The sequence below is a fragment of the Lissotriton helveticus genome, chromosome 1_1 (genome assembly GCF_964261635.1).
Source record: "Lissotriton helveticus chromosome 1_1, aLisHel1.1, whole genome shotgun sequence".
Classification (NCBI taxonomy): domain Eukaryota; kingdom Metazoa; phylum Chordata; class Amphibia; order Caudata; family Salamandridae; genus Lissotriton; species Lissotriton helveticus.
The window spans coordinates 1,084,588,093-1,084,605,436 of NC_136057.1; the positions used below are offsets into that span (position 1 = coordinate 1,084,588,093).

General features: G+C 47.0%; 1 protein-coding gene across 1 annotated transcript in view; it reads left to right on the forward strand.

Annotated features, from left to right (window-relative positions):
* Positions 1–16,898, forward strand: part of CCT2 (chaperonin containing TCP1 subunit 2) — a 310,711-nt gene extending 293,813 nt beyond the window's left edge. The window contains exon 16 of the mRNA XM_078678105.1: positions 16,634–16,898. Coding sequence (XP_078534231.1) covers positions 16,634–16,664 — 31 coding nt within the window. The 3' untranslated portion in view covers positions 16,665–16,898. The remainder of the gene's footprint in view (positions 1–16,633) is intronic.
* The last annotated feature ends 446 nt before the right edge of the window (positions 16,899–17,344 follow it).

A 17,344-nucleotide genomic window follows, 5' to 3' on the forward strand; every position in this document is an offset into this window, starting at 1 on the left:
GCGCTCCTCAAGGTTTCACAGAAAGCCCTAGTATTTACAGTCAAGCACTCAAGAGACAACTAGACAATATTCACATGCCAACTGACACTGCCCTGCTCCAGTATGTCGATGATCTACTGATCACAGCCCGTTCTGAACGTGCTTGCGAGCGAGCATCACTTACAGTTCTGTATTTTCTAGCCGAGATGGGGCACAAGGTGTCACCTTCAAAGCTTCAATTCTGTGTCCAGCAAGTGGTATACTTAGGACACTTGCTGTCCAAGAGGGGTAGGCAGTTGACACCCGACCGTATCCAGCTAATAGCGAGTCTTCCCCAGCCCAGAACCCAGAAGGAGGTACGTGCCTTTATCGGCCTTACTTCTTATTGTAGACAATGGATTCCCCAGTATGCATTCCTAGCCAAGCCACTGATACAGTTAACGACACAGGAGGCAGCCGTATCGACTGTCCTCCCTTGGACATCTGACCATACACTTAGTTTCAACGAGTTAAAGAAAGCCCTATGTCAAGCTCCAGTTCTAGCTACACCGAACTACAGTAAGCCTTTTACACTTTTCGTTACTGAACGCGAAGGTACAGCATTATCTGTCCTCACACAAGATCAAGCAGGTCAATACAAGCCCTGTGCTTATTTTTCGAGCACATTAGATCCAGTCGCCCAGGCGTTGCCTGCGTGCCTCAAGTCAGTTGCAGCCACAGCACTAGCTATCAGACAAAGTGATTCCATAGTTTTAGGACATTCCCTGACAGTACAAGTCCCACATTCAGTAGAAGTTCTTTTAAACCGAACACAAACTCAGCACTTGACAATTGCACGTTTAACAGGTTATGAATTGACACTGTTCCAGCCACACATAGAAGTTAGACGCTGCAATGTCCTGAATCCTGCTACACTGTTACCATCAGTTAATTCAAATCCAGACACACATGACTGTGTGGAAGTAGTTAACGTTACGACAAAGCCAAGACAAGACCTGACAGACATTCCGTTACCAGATCCTGACCTGACACTTTATGTGGATGGTTCATGTATGAGAACTAGTACAGGAGAACTAGTCGCCGCATATGCAGTGACTACTGACACTGAAGTTATTGAAACACACCGTATTGATACCCTGTCCGCTCAAGCAGCAGAGCTAGTTGCTCTGACACAAGCCTGTATACACGCCAAGAACCTGAAGGTTAATGTTTACACAGATTCACGTTACGCATTCGGAGTTGTACACGACTTCGGAGTGCTCTGGCAGGAGAGAGGTTTTATGACTTCTCATGGAACCAAGATTCAGCATGGTCTCCTTATTCAAGCTCTGTTAGATGCCATACATTTACCGACATCTATTGCTATCATGAAGTGCAAAGCACATACGAAAGTTACTGACATTATTTCCCAAGGTAATGATCTAGCAGACCGCACAGCCAAGCTTACAGCACAGACACCAGACATTCCAGTAAACATGACACATACTCCAGATCTGATTACATGCATGACAGTTAAGGACCCTACACAAGATGTCATAGATATTCAGTCACATGCTACTCCCGATGAAATCAAGAAATGGTCTGTACAAGGAGGGGTCCAGACAGATCAAGGATGGTTAACGAAGGGTAGAGCCACATGGTTTCTCCCCGATTCTATGGTTCAAGTCATTATCAATACCGCACATAGTCCAGCACATTTAGGAGAAAAAGCTATGTTAGACAGTATCCAGAACATTTGGTTTAACAAGCATTTACGAGCTGCAGCCAAGCAGAAAGTCCGTACCTGTATGATATGTTGTCAGTTTAATCCAGGTAAAAGTGTCCCGGTGGAACAAGGTGGTTTCCAGCCCCCTGACCACCCTTTTGAGGTCCTCCAGATGGATTATATTCAAATGGAGCGATGTCGAGGTTTCAAATATGTCCTTGTAGTTGTATGCGCTTTGTCCAGGTGGACAGAAGCATATCCAGTCCCAGATTACACAGCCGCGACCACTGCCAAGCAGTTGGTTCGTGAATTTTTCCCTAGATACGGACTCCCTAGAGTCGTATATTCTGATAACGGTCAGCCATTCTCATCCGAACTCATGAGACACGTTTCCCTGTTGTTAGGGTACCAGTGGAAGTTCCATTGTGTACGCCATCCAGAAGCAGCTGGACTAGTCGAAAGACATAATCAGACTCTGAAAATCCGTATAGCAAAAGTCTGTAAAGACAAGGGTGTGGACTGGTTAGTAGCTTTGCCAGTCGCTCTGTTTTACATGCGTATGGTCGCACATTCCAGATCAGGTCTGTCCCCGTATGAGGTCGTTTTCGGCCGCCCCCCCAATATGTGGGGTACTCCTAGACCCCGAAGTATTACCGATGTTTCATGTAATATGCTGACAGATTACCTAGCTTCCTTGATGTCTGCCCTCAACTCATGTCGTTCACAGGTTGCCGCCGCATTTCCAGACAATACCGAGGTGGCACCGCACGAGATCGTTCCAGGATCCCTTGTGATGATCAGAAATTTTGACAGATCAAGTCCGCTGGAACCACGTTGGAAGGAGCCACGTCAGGTCCTCTTGACCACCCGAACTGCCGTCAAGTTAGAAGGCAGGAAGGGGTGGGTCCACCTCTCTCATGTAAAACTTTTCAAAGGACCAAAGCCAGACTTCAAAGACATTGCCAAGAACATTTCCCCGGATTCGAAGGATTGCCAGAACATTGTTTTAAAGGACTGTCCCGCACCAGACTTTATTACAACCCCTCCCTTGGTAGAGAAAACTCCGCAACAGGAGTATAAGTTAAAGCTCAGGTCTAATAAGTCAGCCAGTTTGATTGTATAAGTCCTCCCCTAGGTGAAACGGTTAGACTGTTTCTGACATGTATAAAATAGACCCCCATAGTGAGAGAGTCAGTCGAAGTTCACTGCAATGTATCGTTTTTCTGAGTTTCATACTATTCATCAGCATAATGATTTCTTGCACCAGCTATGCTTTCTATCTGTATTTACCAGTTCCTCATGTGAATATGTCTGCTCATGCTACAGTAGAGCACACGTTTAGTGATCTGCCTCCTCACGAATATTCATACCGCCTCGCCATGCGTAATAACACATTCATCCGTATGTTACATTATTCACACCAGACCAGCAATGCCACTAATTGTTGGGTGTGTGGTCGACTCCCCCCTTTCCAGACACCGAAGGGAGTTCTGCCACTGTTTCCTTATCCATTTTCACACAATGGTTCGTGTGGAGCATGGTCTACGCTAACGTCATCCTCAACAGATATGTCTTTTCTTAACAGTACATGTTTCCCAGACAAGCAAGGTTTCCCCCATAGAACAGGTTTAGATCTAGAAAATGAAGTATATAATTTAGGAAATTATTCGTCGAATTTCATGGTTCTGAATGTTCAGTCTGATACTACTCCAGACTCACCCGCTATTTCAGTACTACCAGTCAAAGGCGAATTATGTGTCCGTAGTTATGGTTCTGTACATATAGGTCATAGTGAATGTACTACTGTTATCCAGTATAGTGACAGTAGGAAATCTATTTTTATAGCTTCACGTCATTCCTATTTTGTTTGTGGTCAAACTGCATATGTCCGTCTGCCCCTCGATTGGGAGGGAACCTGTTACATTGCTTTCCTACTGCCACCTGTTTTTCTAGCCCCACCTGATTATCATAGGAATTCTTTCTTAGTGCACACTAGACACAAGAGAAATCTCCCGATTGTCGATTATACTGAAACCGCCGCAGAGCAATTCATTGATATAGATAAAGGTGTTTTCCCTTATTTAGGTACAGTTGTAAATAGTAAGTTAATTCGTAGGTTAACAAGAACCCTTGAAGCTGTAGTAGATGAGACTGCCTCTGCTCTAGGTAACTTAACTGAAGAACAATCCTTTATGAGAATTGTCGTTTTACAGAATCGTCTCGTCCTTGACGTCATACTGGCCGATAGGGGCGGGGCCTGTAGAATTCTCGGATCCAGTTGTTGCATTTTCATTCCAAATAACGCGCCGTCTGTTTATTCAGCTATAACCAGACTCCATAAAATTGCCCATCTGTTACATCAAGATCCAGGCACCTGGACATGGTCCGGTTGGTTCTGGAATATAATTTCCGCCTGGGGATGGAAAGTCCTGTCCTTTCTAGGTATTGCAGTAGCGATCATATTTAGCTGCTGCCTCTGTATACAATGTGGCCCTGCGATTTGCAGCATGTGTGCTACCTCTTGTATTCCTAGTCCCAAGCCCCGTTCTAAATCCCGTTCCAAGACAATTCGAGACGAGCAAATGGTACTGTATGAAGTGATAGATGGTATCATGAATATTGATGTTTCCTGATGGAAACGTAGTGACAAGGAGGGAATGTGGAAAAGTAAATTTTGCCATGTTCTGTGTCCCTACGCTTCATCCATCATATGTTATGTATGCATGACCAATATGCGTATGTTATTCCCCATTTCTGATTAAAGACGCAATTACAGTTGTGTCCACCTCTAGTACGTTAGTTTCCAGTCCTCGTGAATACTACGAATATCAGGCCTATGTAAGTAATGTTGCCACGTTTCCCAGTGTGCACGTTATTCCATTATAAAGTCCCCGCTTCTAGGCCTCACAAGGGCCCGGACCCTGGATTCAGCTCCTGTCTCCTGAAAACCTCGCTGAGGAGCGATACAGCCCCCACCTGTATCCTCGACCCTTCACTTACTTCCTGCCTCGCAGTGCCCGGTGCACCCCGGCTCTGCCTCTGAGTCTGCCAAAAGTATGTTATAGTTCCAGCTATCAGTTCAGTCCTCCTCCTCTGCATTCCTAAGCTACTGAACTGCATCAATAGTTTCCGTCATTGTCTAGCCTTCTCGTCTCCATGTTGGAGAAATACTGTATTTAATGGTCATTTAATATTCATCACGCACTACATGTAGAATAATGCATGGTCCAGTCTTAGAATCAGGTTAGCTTTTCCCCTCATGACTTCTAGTTTATATCAACATGTTCCCTAAACATTAGATACCAGATAGGGTTTAGGTACATGTCGCTCCGACCCTCCAGACTCTAGTCTCTGCTCCTAACACAGAGTTCGTAGCCCCCAGCTTCTCCTAGTAACACGTCATTGCCAGTTTTCGCGCACCATTAGGTTAGAGGTCCCGGCTCCTTAGGTAGCCCCCTCCTATGTGTCCGCCCATTCATGACATATTCTGTTACGTTTTACTTCACATGTCTAAGTAAACTCCCAGTTACACCTCTTTTTACTGTTATCTCTCGCGACTGCTACACGTCATGCCTTCTGCTCCACCCACTGCTACGCCTACTGCAATGTAATGCTATGTGTTTGCGTTATGTATATAAATGAATGTCTTGTTATTGAATGTTAGCGCGCTCATCCCAGACCTAGCCCCAGCAGCTGCTGGGTCACCCTATGCAGGTTGTCCTGATCCTGTCCTTATGCTGTAATAAACCTGCAGAAACTCCTACTACCTCGAATCTTGACTCTTATTTATTGAGCTATCTGTTATTCATTCATTCATCCAAAAATAGGGTATTATTTATTTATTTACCACAGCAGGATCGGGGAGCTGAGTAGGCGTAATCACTGAAACGCATGAAACGATGAGGCCTAACCACTCCTCCAAGAAAATACCATAACTACTAGCATATCATTGGTCCTGTGCTTCCAATGCATCATTAGCCATATTGGAGGAGGATCTGGGGGACCCCCTCCGAAATACGCCGTCCCTCCTTTTAAGAAACTGCAACGCCTGCCTCAGGTCAGTGAAGAAATGTGGTTTTCCATCAGTCAGGATCGGTAGATTAGCGGGTACATCATATTGTATTCCAAATGCAGACCACGGAGCTTCCTCTTTACAGGTATAAATTGACGCGCCTCCTGCACTCGAGTAAAGTCCGGGTAGAGGGACAGGTCCATTCCTTCATATCGTAGTGTCTTTAGTTCTCTAGCCTTGCAGAGTGTGGCATCCCGATCCCTATGATTCAGTAATCACACAGTGATGGGACGAAGGGCAGCCCCCGGCACCGGCATAGCTAAGGGAGCGATGCACACTACTAACTACGTAGATGTCCGAAAAAAATCTATCTGCCCAGGAGTTGATCATCAAAGTTCCATATTTGGGATATTGGTTGACTCTGCCACTCCCACAATCCGTATGTTACGCCTTGAGTGCGCTTCCAGGTCTTAGGCCTTGGCTTGCAATGTATGAAGCACAATTATTCATTTTGGTGTGTGCGAGTGATCCAACATTAAGTGTATCCTCTACGTCAGAGACCCTCTTCTCTACCTTATCAGGCCTTTCGGCGTGCTTGTCCAATCTTTCGGTCATCCTGTACATACAGAAAGAAAGTGCATCTATTTTCCGGTCCATTTTTGTCAAACTACGTTGCTTCGCTGCAAGGATGTTTTAGTCTACATCGGGGTCTGAACTCCAATTCAGAGGCGTTTTTGTCTGGCTCCTGTTGTCTGGTAGTTCAGCGTGGATCAAACTGTAGCCTGGATTGTGACTTTTCAGTTCTGCCCATATTGGAAGTTCTCAACTTAATGCCTAGGTATACCAAAAGTTGTGACCATAAACAGCATGGAGTACGTCCCTTGTCTACTTGTCTATGCTCTATTTTAGTGCAAAACTGCGCAAAAAGCACTGTAGTGTTGTAACCGCTTTAATCTCCTCAGTAGGGCTATGGAGAGGAAGACGCCGGGATCCTCTCAAATTAACCATGGTAATGTCTGGGGATATCCATCAATCCAGATTGTTCTAAGTTACTCGTGGATAGGCAGTCCTCTTGAGGCCTGGCAGCAATCCAAGCAGTCGCCTTTCTTCCCAATATGGCTCCAGTATTTCAGCAGTGTAGGCCAGAGAAAAATGTTTGTTTCCCGGCTAGAGATGAGCAAAAACAGCCCTCCCTGGATGTGGCATCAATCTATGGGGAATCAAGGTGGTGACAGTACATTTATTCCCAGCCAAAGCACTCACCAGTGCTCACCGCAGCAGTGGAATGTCTCGCCGCCGCCCACCGGATATGTGCCTCTGCACTGAACCGCCAAGTCAGACTACTCGCCTCGTTGAGTTCCCTGGCCTCCGCCTGTCGTGGCCCTCTAGGCGAGCTGGCCCGTTCTGGTTCGGGTGCTCACAGGAAATGGATCAAGCTGCACAGCATTCCCACCGTGCATATTGTGGGGGGGGGGGGCTGCAGGGTCTTGTCGCTGGCCCTTGTCACATAGCACAGCCCGCAGTGTACCTGATGGAGCAGCGGACCAGCAGTATTCCGGGGTAGCAGGCCTCGGCAGGCGCTGCTAATGAGGCAGCTTTCTTCTGCTTCTTGCGCTGCCTTTGGCAGTCGCGGGCTCCAGCCACCCAGTGGTTCGTGAGTCACCTGATTGCAGGTGGGATTTTTAGGAAATATCTTGGCAGTGGGTTGTAGGATCGTGTGGATTCTGAGCCGGGCTCAAGGAACTCCTGTAAATTGCGGCCATCTTGGAGCCAAGCAAACTTCACCCCAATTTAATAAAAAAATATGAATCTGCCGCTAGATGTCTATCAGATGGTCAAGTTGCTTACCTTCGGTAACAGATTCTCTGGTAGAGACATAGTCTAGTTGCAGATTCCTTAACACCCTGCCCATCCTACCCGGTAATTACCTTTGGGGTAAGGGTTACACCCTTTCAGTGCTGGATTTATATACCAGTGATCATTCTCTTAATCTGTGTTTGGACTATATAAATCGCTTGACTTGGCTTTTGTTTAGATGATACAGTAACATTAATTTCCAAATGGGTGTGGCTGGTAGAGTGGGGTGTTTTCTTTTTTCCTCTATGACACCAGCGTGTAGTATTTCTTTGTTCTTTTTTTTAAAGTCTTCTTGGCATCTTCATGCTTTATATTGGTACTGTCAATATTCCACGTATTGGTGTGAATTATCACACAGCCTGGTGGGTGTTGTAGGTTCCGTTTGGCTATTGCCATGCCATTTATTACCAGTGCAGAATGGTTCATAGGGTGCATAGTTTTGTCTGTCTGGTAATAATATACCATTTGATGTTTCTTCTTTAGTAAGATTTTTTATCTTTTTTGGCACACTTTTTCCTCAACCAATTTCTGTGGTGGCTCCGCATTCTGGTGCAGAATGTTTCACAGTAGAAACTGACGTCACCGTTGAGCCGTACAACGCTGCCCCCTGGCGCGCAGAGGTACTGCTGAAAGATTTCTGGATCCAGACTGACGCCTAGGGAGAATTCAAAGTTAAGGAATCTGCGGCTAAACTGTGTCTCTACCAGATATAGTGTTACTGACGGTAAGTACCTTACTTTTGTGCTAGAATGATTCAAGGATAGTGTTATCGTGGCACGATGTTTGGTGCTATTGATGTCCGCTACGCAATTGCCCTACCAATACTGGAAATCTAGAGGCTGTTTCAAGAGGATAACTCGCAGACCACGCCATACCTCTTAACCTGCGCCACAACAATGAACTCCGTCCTTTGGAGGTTGCGTATACAGCACCACAAATGTGCTGGATAGAAACTGTTTAAACCCTCCAGGACAGTAATTTTCCACTTTTTCTTCCCTGCTGTAGAGGCTTCCAAACTACTTTTTTGAAATTTACCTTTCTTCCATCAGAGGAAGGCTGGTTCAGGTGTTTCTCATCCAGGGTATGCTCATCAATAGTCATGATCTATTAATAATCCTCACCCATGTGCGGGATCCCGGAGCATATAGAAAATACATATAAATATATATGTATACATATGTGAACCTATATTTGCAGCCTAGAACATTTCAAAACTGGCAAACCTGCTGCAAAATTACATAAATTAGCATACACGCAGTTGTACTCTCCCAACCCCTAAGGAAGAAAGAGAGCAGTAAACATTTGCATAGAACAATGCTTTATTGCCATAGGGAAACCTGTAATTGCAGGCATTTGCCAGTAGGCTGCAGTAGAGTACAAAGAAACAAAGAAAGACTGACACCTTGCCTTTAAGGCATTAGAGTAGGGGTACCGTGCCTTTAAGAAATGAAGGCGACCCCCTGCTCCCAAGATGCGCCACAGGTGGCAGTTCGGTCAGTTCTTTGTTCTGGCTCCTTCTGTGAGGATCCTGGTGCTTGAGCTCTTCAGTTTTTGACTGAAATTGTTTAGTGTGAGTGAATATTTTCATAAAATTCGACATCTTCTGGTTTATTAAGGCTTCTGCTTGGTTTTCTGTGGAATTCCACTTACATTTTTCTGTCAGAATGCCTGCTTTATTCCGGAAGTGTCCTTCTTGTGACAAGAAAATGGCACTGGCTGACCCACACTGTGTGTGTAATGTGTGCCTTCCATCTGCACACGATCCTGACCAGTGCCACCATTGTCAGAAGTTCTTCAGACAAACCCTTCGTCATAGAGAACGTATCAGACTCCATGCCACTTTGGAGAAAGACAAAAGTCATCAGGTGGGTGGCCATGGTGGCCCCAGGACGTTGTCTTCAAGCAAGCATGACCAAAAACGGCGACGTTACACCTCTCCTGCCTCCAAAAAGAGGAAGGGAGGACCAGGATCACCGTCAACGTCTAAGTCGCCGTCGAAGAGGCCCAGACGTTTTTCTGGATCACCATCGCGAAGTTGAGAGCCTCCGCCGCATTCCAAGTAAGTCGGTGTCAAGACGCCACACTTCGGGCTCGAAGTCTTTGGCTGCTGGCATGTCCAAGTCTACGTCGACGTCGAGGCTTCTGTCGACATCGAGACACTCTCCGCCGCCCTCGAGGGGGTTAGCGTCGAGAGTTATGACGGCTTCCAGATCGCCGCCGGCTGGAGTGCTGCTGTCGAGGGAGTCGTTGAGATCCCACCATTCGACGTAGAGGAGGTCGACATGACGTCAGGAAAGGTTGCTGTTGACACGATGTCGAAGGAGGTAGTCGACACGATGTTGAAGAAGGTCGTCGTCGACACGACGGAATGGAGGTTCGCCCCGACGTCAAGGAAGATAGACGTCGAGAACTCTATGCCGAAGATCGCAGTCGAGGTCACCACCGCGTGGACGTTCGACGTCTAGTGCATCAAGGCCTCACTCGACACCTATGGTCACACAAACCTCATAGACGTCTAAGCTCTCGCCGTCGAGAGAGGAGGTCGAGGTTATTGTGGAGTCGCCTGGGACCAGATCATCAGGAGACGGATCTTCATCTCCTGGGTTGAACATAGTGGAGATCTCTCCAGAAGCTTCCCCCAAATCTGCGGACAGATCACGTAGTGTGGCATCTCACCGTCCTCAGGGGGCTATGTCAGGCAGTCGCAGTAGTCCGGGCTTGTATTACACCCACACATTTTCACCGTCTGGTCCACGGACAAGCACTCCGGTCAGACCATCCAAGTCTCCTCCTCAGAGGCCAAGACCTTCACCCAGGCCATGATCTCCTGCCAGATCACGATCTCCAGCACGGTCAAGAACACCGGCCAGGCCAAGATCTTTCCCCAAGCCTAGATCTCCTTCTAGACATTGGTCTAGGTCCAGGGGTCGACACAGCCGTCATCATGACAGGCCCCATAAGAGGACGCACAAGATCTGACGTGGTCCTCTTCTCCGAGATCTACGGTCCGTGACTATTCTCCGACCTTCTCTTCTACTCCTTCACGAGTCTCACCTATATATGATATCGCGACCTTTACGGATGTGCTGGGTAAGGGGGCAAAGAAGCTTAATATCTCTCTGCACACCCCTGTTGTACCCACTTCAGTAATCTTTGATATCCTTCATCACCGGACAGCTCCCAGACCTCTGGTGCCTGGCTTCATTGAACTGGCTATGGCTACCTTCCTCACGCCTGCGACTGTGGGTTCTGTACCATCTAGAATCGCCAAGAAGTATAAGGCACCTGCAGAGGACACCTTCTTCCTCAGGGCAGACCTACCTGCTGACTCGGTCATCGTGGCAGCTGCCATGAAATCCCATTCTGCTTCAACCTCATCCTCGGATGTCCTGGAAAAGGACAGCAAACTCATGGATTCGTTTGGGAGAAAAGCATGTAACACCTCAGCTTCATATATGAAGGTGGCTAGGGCCTCTGCTCTGCTCGGCAGGTACAACAGGTCGCTTTGGGACTCCCTCACTCGCTTCACGGAGAAGCTTCCTATGGAACACCGGCAGGACTTTGCCGAGATCCTGCCAGAGGGAGGGCTTGTTGCCAACCAGGTCATCAGCGCCGCGGCGAATGCTTCCGACCTAGCAGCCCATGGCTACTCCCATGGAAATTGCTCACGGCGTTCAGCGTGGCTCCACCTCACAGGCCTCAAGCCGGATGCTCAGAAGATCTTGAACCTCCCCTTTAATGGCACATCTCTATTTGGGTTTCACGCCGACGACGAGATGACCAAGATTAAATCTGAAATGGACGCTGTTAAAGCTGTGGGTTTGGAGCAGCGTAAAGAATTTAAAAAGCGCTTTCATCAGGGGGACAAACAATCTTACCAGCAGAGGGTTCAAACCCCTCAAAGGTCATCCCAAACACAGCAAAAGTCCCAGTTTCAGCAAAGACGCCCTGGCAGAGGCAGAGGGAACAACAACAAGCAGCAGTTTTCCTCCAAGCAGCCTCCCAAGCCCTGAGCTGTTCCTTCCTCCTCAACTGTTCGCCACTCCAGTGGGAGGGAGTGTATCATCATCTGGAAGAGTGGAGATCCATAACAAAGGACAGATGGGTGCCGAGTATTGTGCAGCATGGCTATTTAATGAGGTTCAAGTCACCCCCTCCGTAAGTTTTTTATTTATTTATTTATTTATTTTTTTACAACTAAAGCACCTTTCCAGATTCCAGTCAACTGCTGCAGGACGAGGTTTCTGTCTTTCTAAAGAAGGCCCTTGAGGAGGTCCCTCCCGCTACTTTCTCGTCCAAAAAAGAGGAGTAGCCAAAGAATACAGGCCCATTCAAAATCTACGTCTACTCAACAGGTTTCTCCGAAAAGAAACATTTTGCATGCTAGCCCTGCACCAGATCTTCCCACATCTTCATCAAGGAGACTGGATGTATGCCATCGACCTGCAGGATGCGTACTTTCACATACCTGTCTCAGTCAAGCATTGAAGGTTTCTCAGGTTTCGAATTGGGCATCATCACTACCAGTATCGAGTGCTTCCGTTTGGCCTCAAATCCCCTCCACGGACATTCTCCAAGTGCATGGCGGTGGTGGCTGCCTTTCTCCGCAGGCGGAAGATCTTAGTCTATCCCTATCTAGACAATTGGCTTCTGAAAAGCTCCACTCCTGCGCTGCTTTCAGAACCATCTATCGCTCTGTCTCAACCTGATGAGCTCATTTGGGGTTGCAGGTAGACTTCAAAAAGTCAGTACTCCATCCTTCCCAACAGATTCACTACCTGGGCGCTTCCCTGGACTCCGTGCATGCAAACGTGTGTCCTTCGGAGGAGAGGTTGTCATCCATGCTTCCGAATTGTCGTCTCCTGCTGGACACTCAGTCACACAGCCAGACAAGTGTCCTCTCTCCTGGGATCTATGGCCTCGTGCATCTACATCGTGCCCAATGCACGCCTTCACATGAGGCCTCTGCAGCAGGCTCTCGAGGATCAATGGTCTCAGAGGTCAGGTCACTGGGAAGACTGTCTCTTTTCGACAAGGTGCCAGAGACTCAATCAGATGGTGGATGAAATGTTCCCACCTTCTGCAGGGAGTTCCATTTCATCGACCTCCCCCATCTGTCAGTGGTCACGGATGCCTCTCTGTAGGGCTGGGGTGCTCATATGGACCAGCTTTAGGTTCAAGCTCTCTGGTCCGAAGTAGAGCGAGGCTACAATATCAACTTCCTGGAGCTTCGAGCAGTCTTCCTGGCTCTCCAATCCCTATACCCTTCTCTGCGCACCAATTACATTCAAGTTCAGACAGACAACACGACAACCATGTTCTATCTGAACAAGCAGGGAGGCACCAGGTCAAGAGTCCTATCCCTGGAAGCTCAAGCCATTTGGCACTGGCTCCTGGCCCAAGGCCTATCCATCGTGGCAGTTAATCTACCAGGAATCCAGAATGTCCAGGCGGACTGCCTAAGCAGAGACTTTGTAGAAGCGCACGATTGGGTGCTCAACGAAGAAGTCGCACAGGAGGTGTTTCGACAATGGGGCGAACCAGATATAGAGCTGTTCGCAGACGCGGCAAACGCAAAATGCCCCGTCTTCGTGTCCAGGTTCCCCCAACAGGGCTCACGGGGGAAGCACTTTTGATCAGCTGGTCGCAGACATTGCTGTACGCCTTTCCTCCCCTGCCTCTGAACCCGGCGGCGATTCAGAAATTCTACAGGACCAACATCAGGTTGATCCTGATAGCGCCGGAGTGGCCACGCCAGTGGTGGTACCCGGATCTCCTCCAGCTGTCTGAAGTCCCGCACGGCGACTTCCTTGCCATCCAGACTTGTTAACCAAGGACATGGGGAAGGTGTTTCACCCCAACCTTCCTTCCCTTCGCTTGACAGCATGGCTCCTGAGGTCATCCAGTATGGCCACCTAGACCTTTCAGCAGACTGCATGAACATTCTTAAGGAAGCTAAGTGACCCTCCACTAGGAAGTCTTATGCTTTCAAGTGGAAGAGATTTTTCATGTGGTGTCTTGACAACTCTCTTGACCCTATACACGGTCAGGAGCAGGTGATTCTACCCTATCTTTTGCATTTAGCAAGGTCAGGCCTCAAGTATCCCTCTATCAGAGTTCACTTAGCGGCCATCACAGCCTATAGGAAGTCACCTTCCCAGACATCATTCTTCCTTATGCCTATAGTCAAAGATTTCCTCGAGGGACTTAAAGTGTTTCCACCAGTGAGGTCCCCCTCACTGGTGGAGCTTAACATCGTGCTTACTAAATTGATGGGTGCTCCTTTCGAGCCTATACACAAGTCTTCTTTGCAGCACTTGACCTGGAAAGCTGCCTTCTTAGTGGCGATTACCTCTGCCCGTAGGGTTAGCGAAATCCAGGCCCTGTGTTGTAAGGAACCTTACACAGTGTTTCACTCCAACAGGGTGGTACTGAGAACACATCCAGGCTTCCTGCCCAAAGTAGTCTCAGGCTTTCATATCAATCAGTCTATCACCCTGCCTACTTTTTTTCCTTAACCTACCACTCCCCCGGAGAGGTCATTACACTCTCTAGATCTCCGGAGGGTTCTGAAGGTTTACCTGGCAAAAACCCTTCCACTTAAAGTCTGACCGGCTTTTTGTTAACTATGGGTCGACTAATACTGGTCTGTCAGCCTCAAAAATCTATTTCTCGCTGGATTGTCTCCTGTATCGTCTAGTCTTATTAATTAGCTAACAAAGCTTTACAAGGTAGACCTCATGCACACTCTACTAGAGGGAAAGCTTCTACTACGGCTCTCCTTCGTAATATTCCAATCTCTGAAATCTGCAAGGCAGCTACATGGCGTTCCGTACATACCTTTACCCGTCATTATTGCCTAGATTCAGATGAACAGGCTGATACCCAAGTGGGACAGGCCTCTTTGAGAAATGTATTTGCATGATTGCATTTGGAATGTGAAGTTTATGCATGTCTTACTGTATACTTACTTGCTCGTCCGCGAGTCTTTGGGTATGAGCTTGCTAATCTATTCATAGATTATGACTATTGATGAGTATCCCCTGGATGAGAAGGATTGGTTACTTACCTGTAATCCTAGTTCTCATCCAGGGGTATACACATCAAAGTCATAAGCTCCCGCCCACCTCCCCGGACGAGCATAATCATAGTTATGAGATGTTTCTATGGATTTACTCAGGTGTTATGCACCTCCAAAAAGAACTGACCCAACTGCCACCTGTGGTGCATCTTGGGAGCAGGGGGTCGCCTTCAGATCTTGAAGGCACGGTACCCCTACTCTAATGCCTTAAAGGTAAGGTGTCAGTTTTCTTTGAACTTTACTGCAGCCTACTGGCAAATGCCTGCAATTACAGTTTTTCCTATGGCAATAAAGCATTGTTCTATGCAAATGTTTACTGCTCTTTCTTCCTAAGGGGTTGGTAGAGTACAACTGCGTGTATGCTAATTTATGTAATTTTGCGGCAGGTTTGCCAGTTTGGAAATGTTCTAGGCTGCATATCTGTTTTCACATATGTATACATATGTATTTTCTATATGCTCTGGGTTCCCGCACATGGGCGAGGATTATTCATAGCTTATGACTTTGATGAGTATACCCCTGAATGAGAACTAGGATTACAGGTAAATAACTAATCCTTATTGACAACGCCACCGCCATGTGGTACTGCAACAAACCAGGCTGGGTGGGTTTGTGAACCCTGTGCGAGGAGACTCTGCAACTCTGGACATAGCTGAAACTTCAGGACATGTTCATGATCATGCAACAGCTGGCGGGATCTCTGAAAGCTAGGGCAGAACAACTCCGCAGTCTATTTGTGTATCACAAATGGTGTCTATACCTGGAGGTGGTGCATGGTCTCTCCCACGAATAAGGAGAACCGTGGTTAGATCGGTTTGCCCGCGGGGAGAAATCCCAATATCAGCACTTCTGCACGCAGGAGTTTTCAAAGTGGCACTTGCTCAGAGACTCATTCGGTCTTAAGTGGGAACTGAGACGCCTGTATGCTTTTCCGCTGATATTTTCAGCCCTAATTGGTGGTGGGAGCCAGAGTCCTCAGGCAAGGCCTTCGCTGCCATGGCGAGAATGCCGGGACTGCTAAGGACTAACTGATGTGGATCCCAATGCACATCCATGGATCAAGCCTAGAGAACTAGACCACCAACCGCCAGAGCACTTGATTTTCATTCTTTTATCTGTTCGGAACTAATGTCACTTCTTTTGATGCTCTACTAGGGCACTCGGCATCGCCAATCAAGGGTGGGGGTGTCTTGTTGATCCATTGTTAAAGCCTAGTAGAGCCATCTAGTGACGGTAGTTGGTGGTGCTTTAAAATTTCTGCTTTGTGTGGTGTATTGGGTTGTTTCACATAAGAAATCTTCAGGAGAATACATATCCATGAGAAAGAATGTTGTCAAAGGTAAGTATTTTATCCCCAAACTAGCAGCCCGCCCCAGCGTTGCCTGGGGCAGAAAGGGGCTGGGGGCAGCATTTGAGGCTTGCGTGCACTCCCGGCCCCCTCCCGCCCCCCTCCTGTCTGTGTCCCGGAGAGCCTTATCCTTACCTGAGCCGCCGGTCCCGCTCCAGGCGCCCCGCCCGCACAGGCTGCCACTTCGCCCAGCAGCAAGCAGGGCCGCGGCAGTCCTCCCAGCAGGTCGCGATCTTCTGCGCCATTTCAGGAAGTGTTGCCAGGCAGCGCAAACACAAATTATGTCATCACGCAGACGTCGCGGCCGGAGCTACTTGCAAGGGACTACTTTATTTTTATTTCGAATTTTTTTAAACAACGTATATTTTTTATTTTTAATAGCCTATGTCCTTCTGCTTGCCCTGAGGTTTTCAAAGATGTCTTGGGTGTTTTGATTGGTGGTGTACTTTTCGAGTTTACTTGGCTCAAAGGACACAGTTCTCTCTTTATAATAGTAGTATAGATTTGATGTTTTGTAACTGTCATCTATACATAATAAAAAGGTGATACAAACTTTATTAGAATGGAAAAAGAAAAAGTATATAGTGTAAAACTGCTTAACCCAAAATTTGTGGCATTAAACTTCGTAATTTCTTTTGACATGTTTTCCAGAAAACGTGTACCAGATCATCACCCATGTTAAACAAACAAAGACAAAATGGCCCCGATTTCTGCAGTATGCGGTTATGATTGAGACAAAAGTAAGAAGAGCGACCAGACAACCATGTAGAGAAGATGACATTGCTAGAAAAAAGCTTCGGATTTCCTTATTGGCTTAACTTATTTGTTTTTCATACTGTCTTTATTTTGAATCCTCTTTGTATACACTGCTTTTGGTGTCCCAGAACAATGCAGTACAATAAAAATGATGTGTAAACTTTGTGTCACCCTTGTTTATTGTTTAGTGTTGACATAGTGTATTTCACACCTAACACTTTCTGTTCCCATTTACTTACTAGGTTTCAAGGAACTCTGATGTACAGCCCTTTATGTACCTGATACAGGCATTCTTTTAGTTTTTTCTGATGACTGAGGTAGAATTTAAACTGTGCCAAAGACTTATTTTAGCAATCTGTACTGCTTTTAAAGGATTTTTTTAAATTTGAAAAGTATTGGTGTTTGTCCATGCAGGCCTCTTTTAGGTGGATTGTGATAGCAGCTGGTTCATGCCAAATCTTCCTTTGAGGAACTTTTAATTCAAAGACTGATTTGCATCTGCCCCCTTTTGCCTGTTTTCTGCTCTTTTGTGTGCTGCCGTTAAGCTGTATTATCTGATCTGCATCTAGCTGCAGATTCCTTACTAATGAATTTCCCAGGCGACAG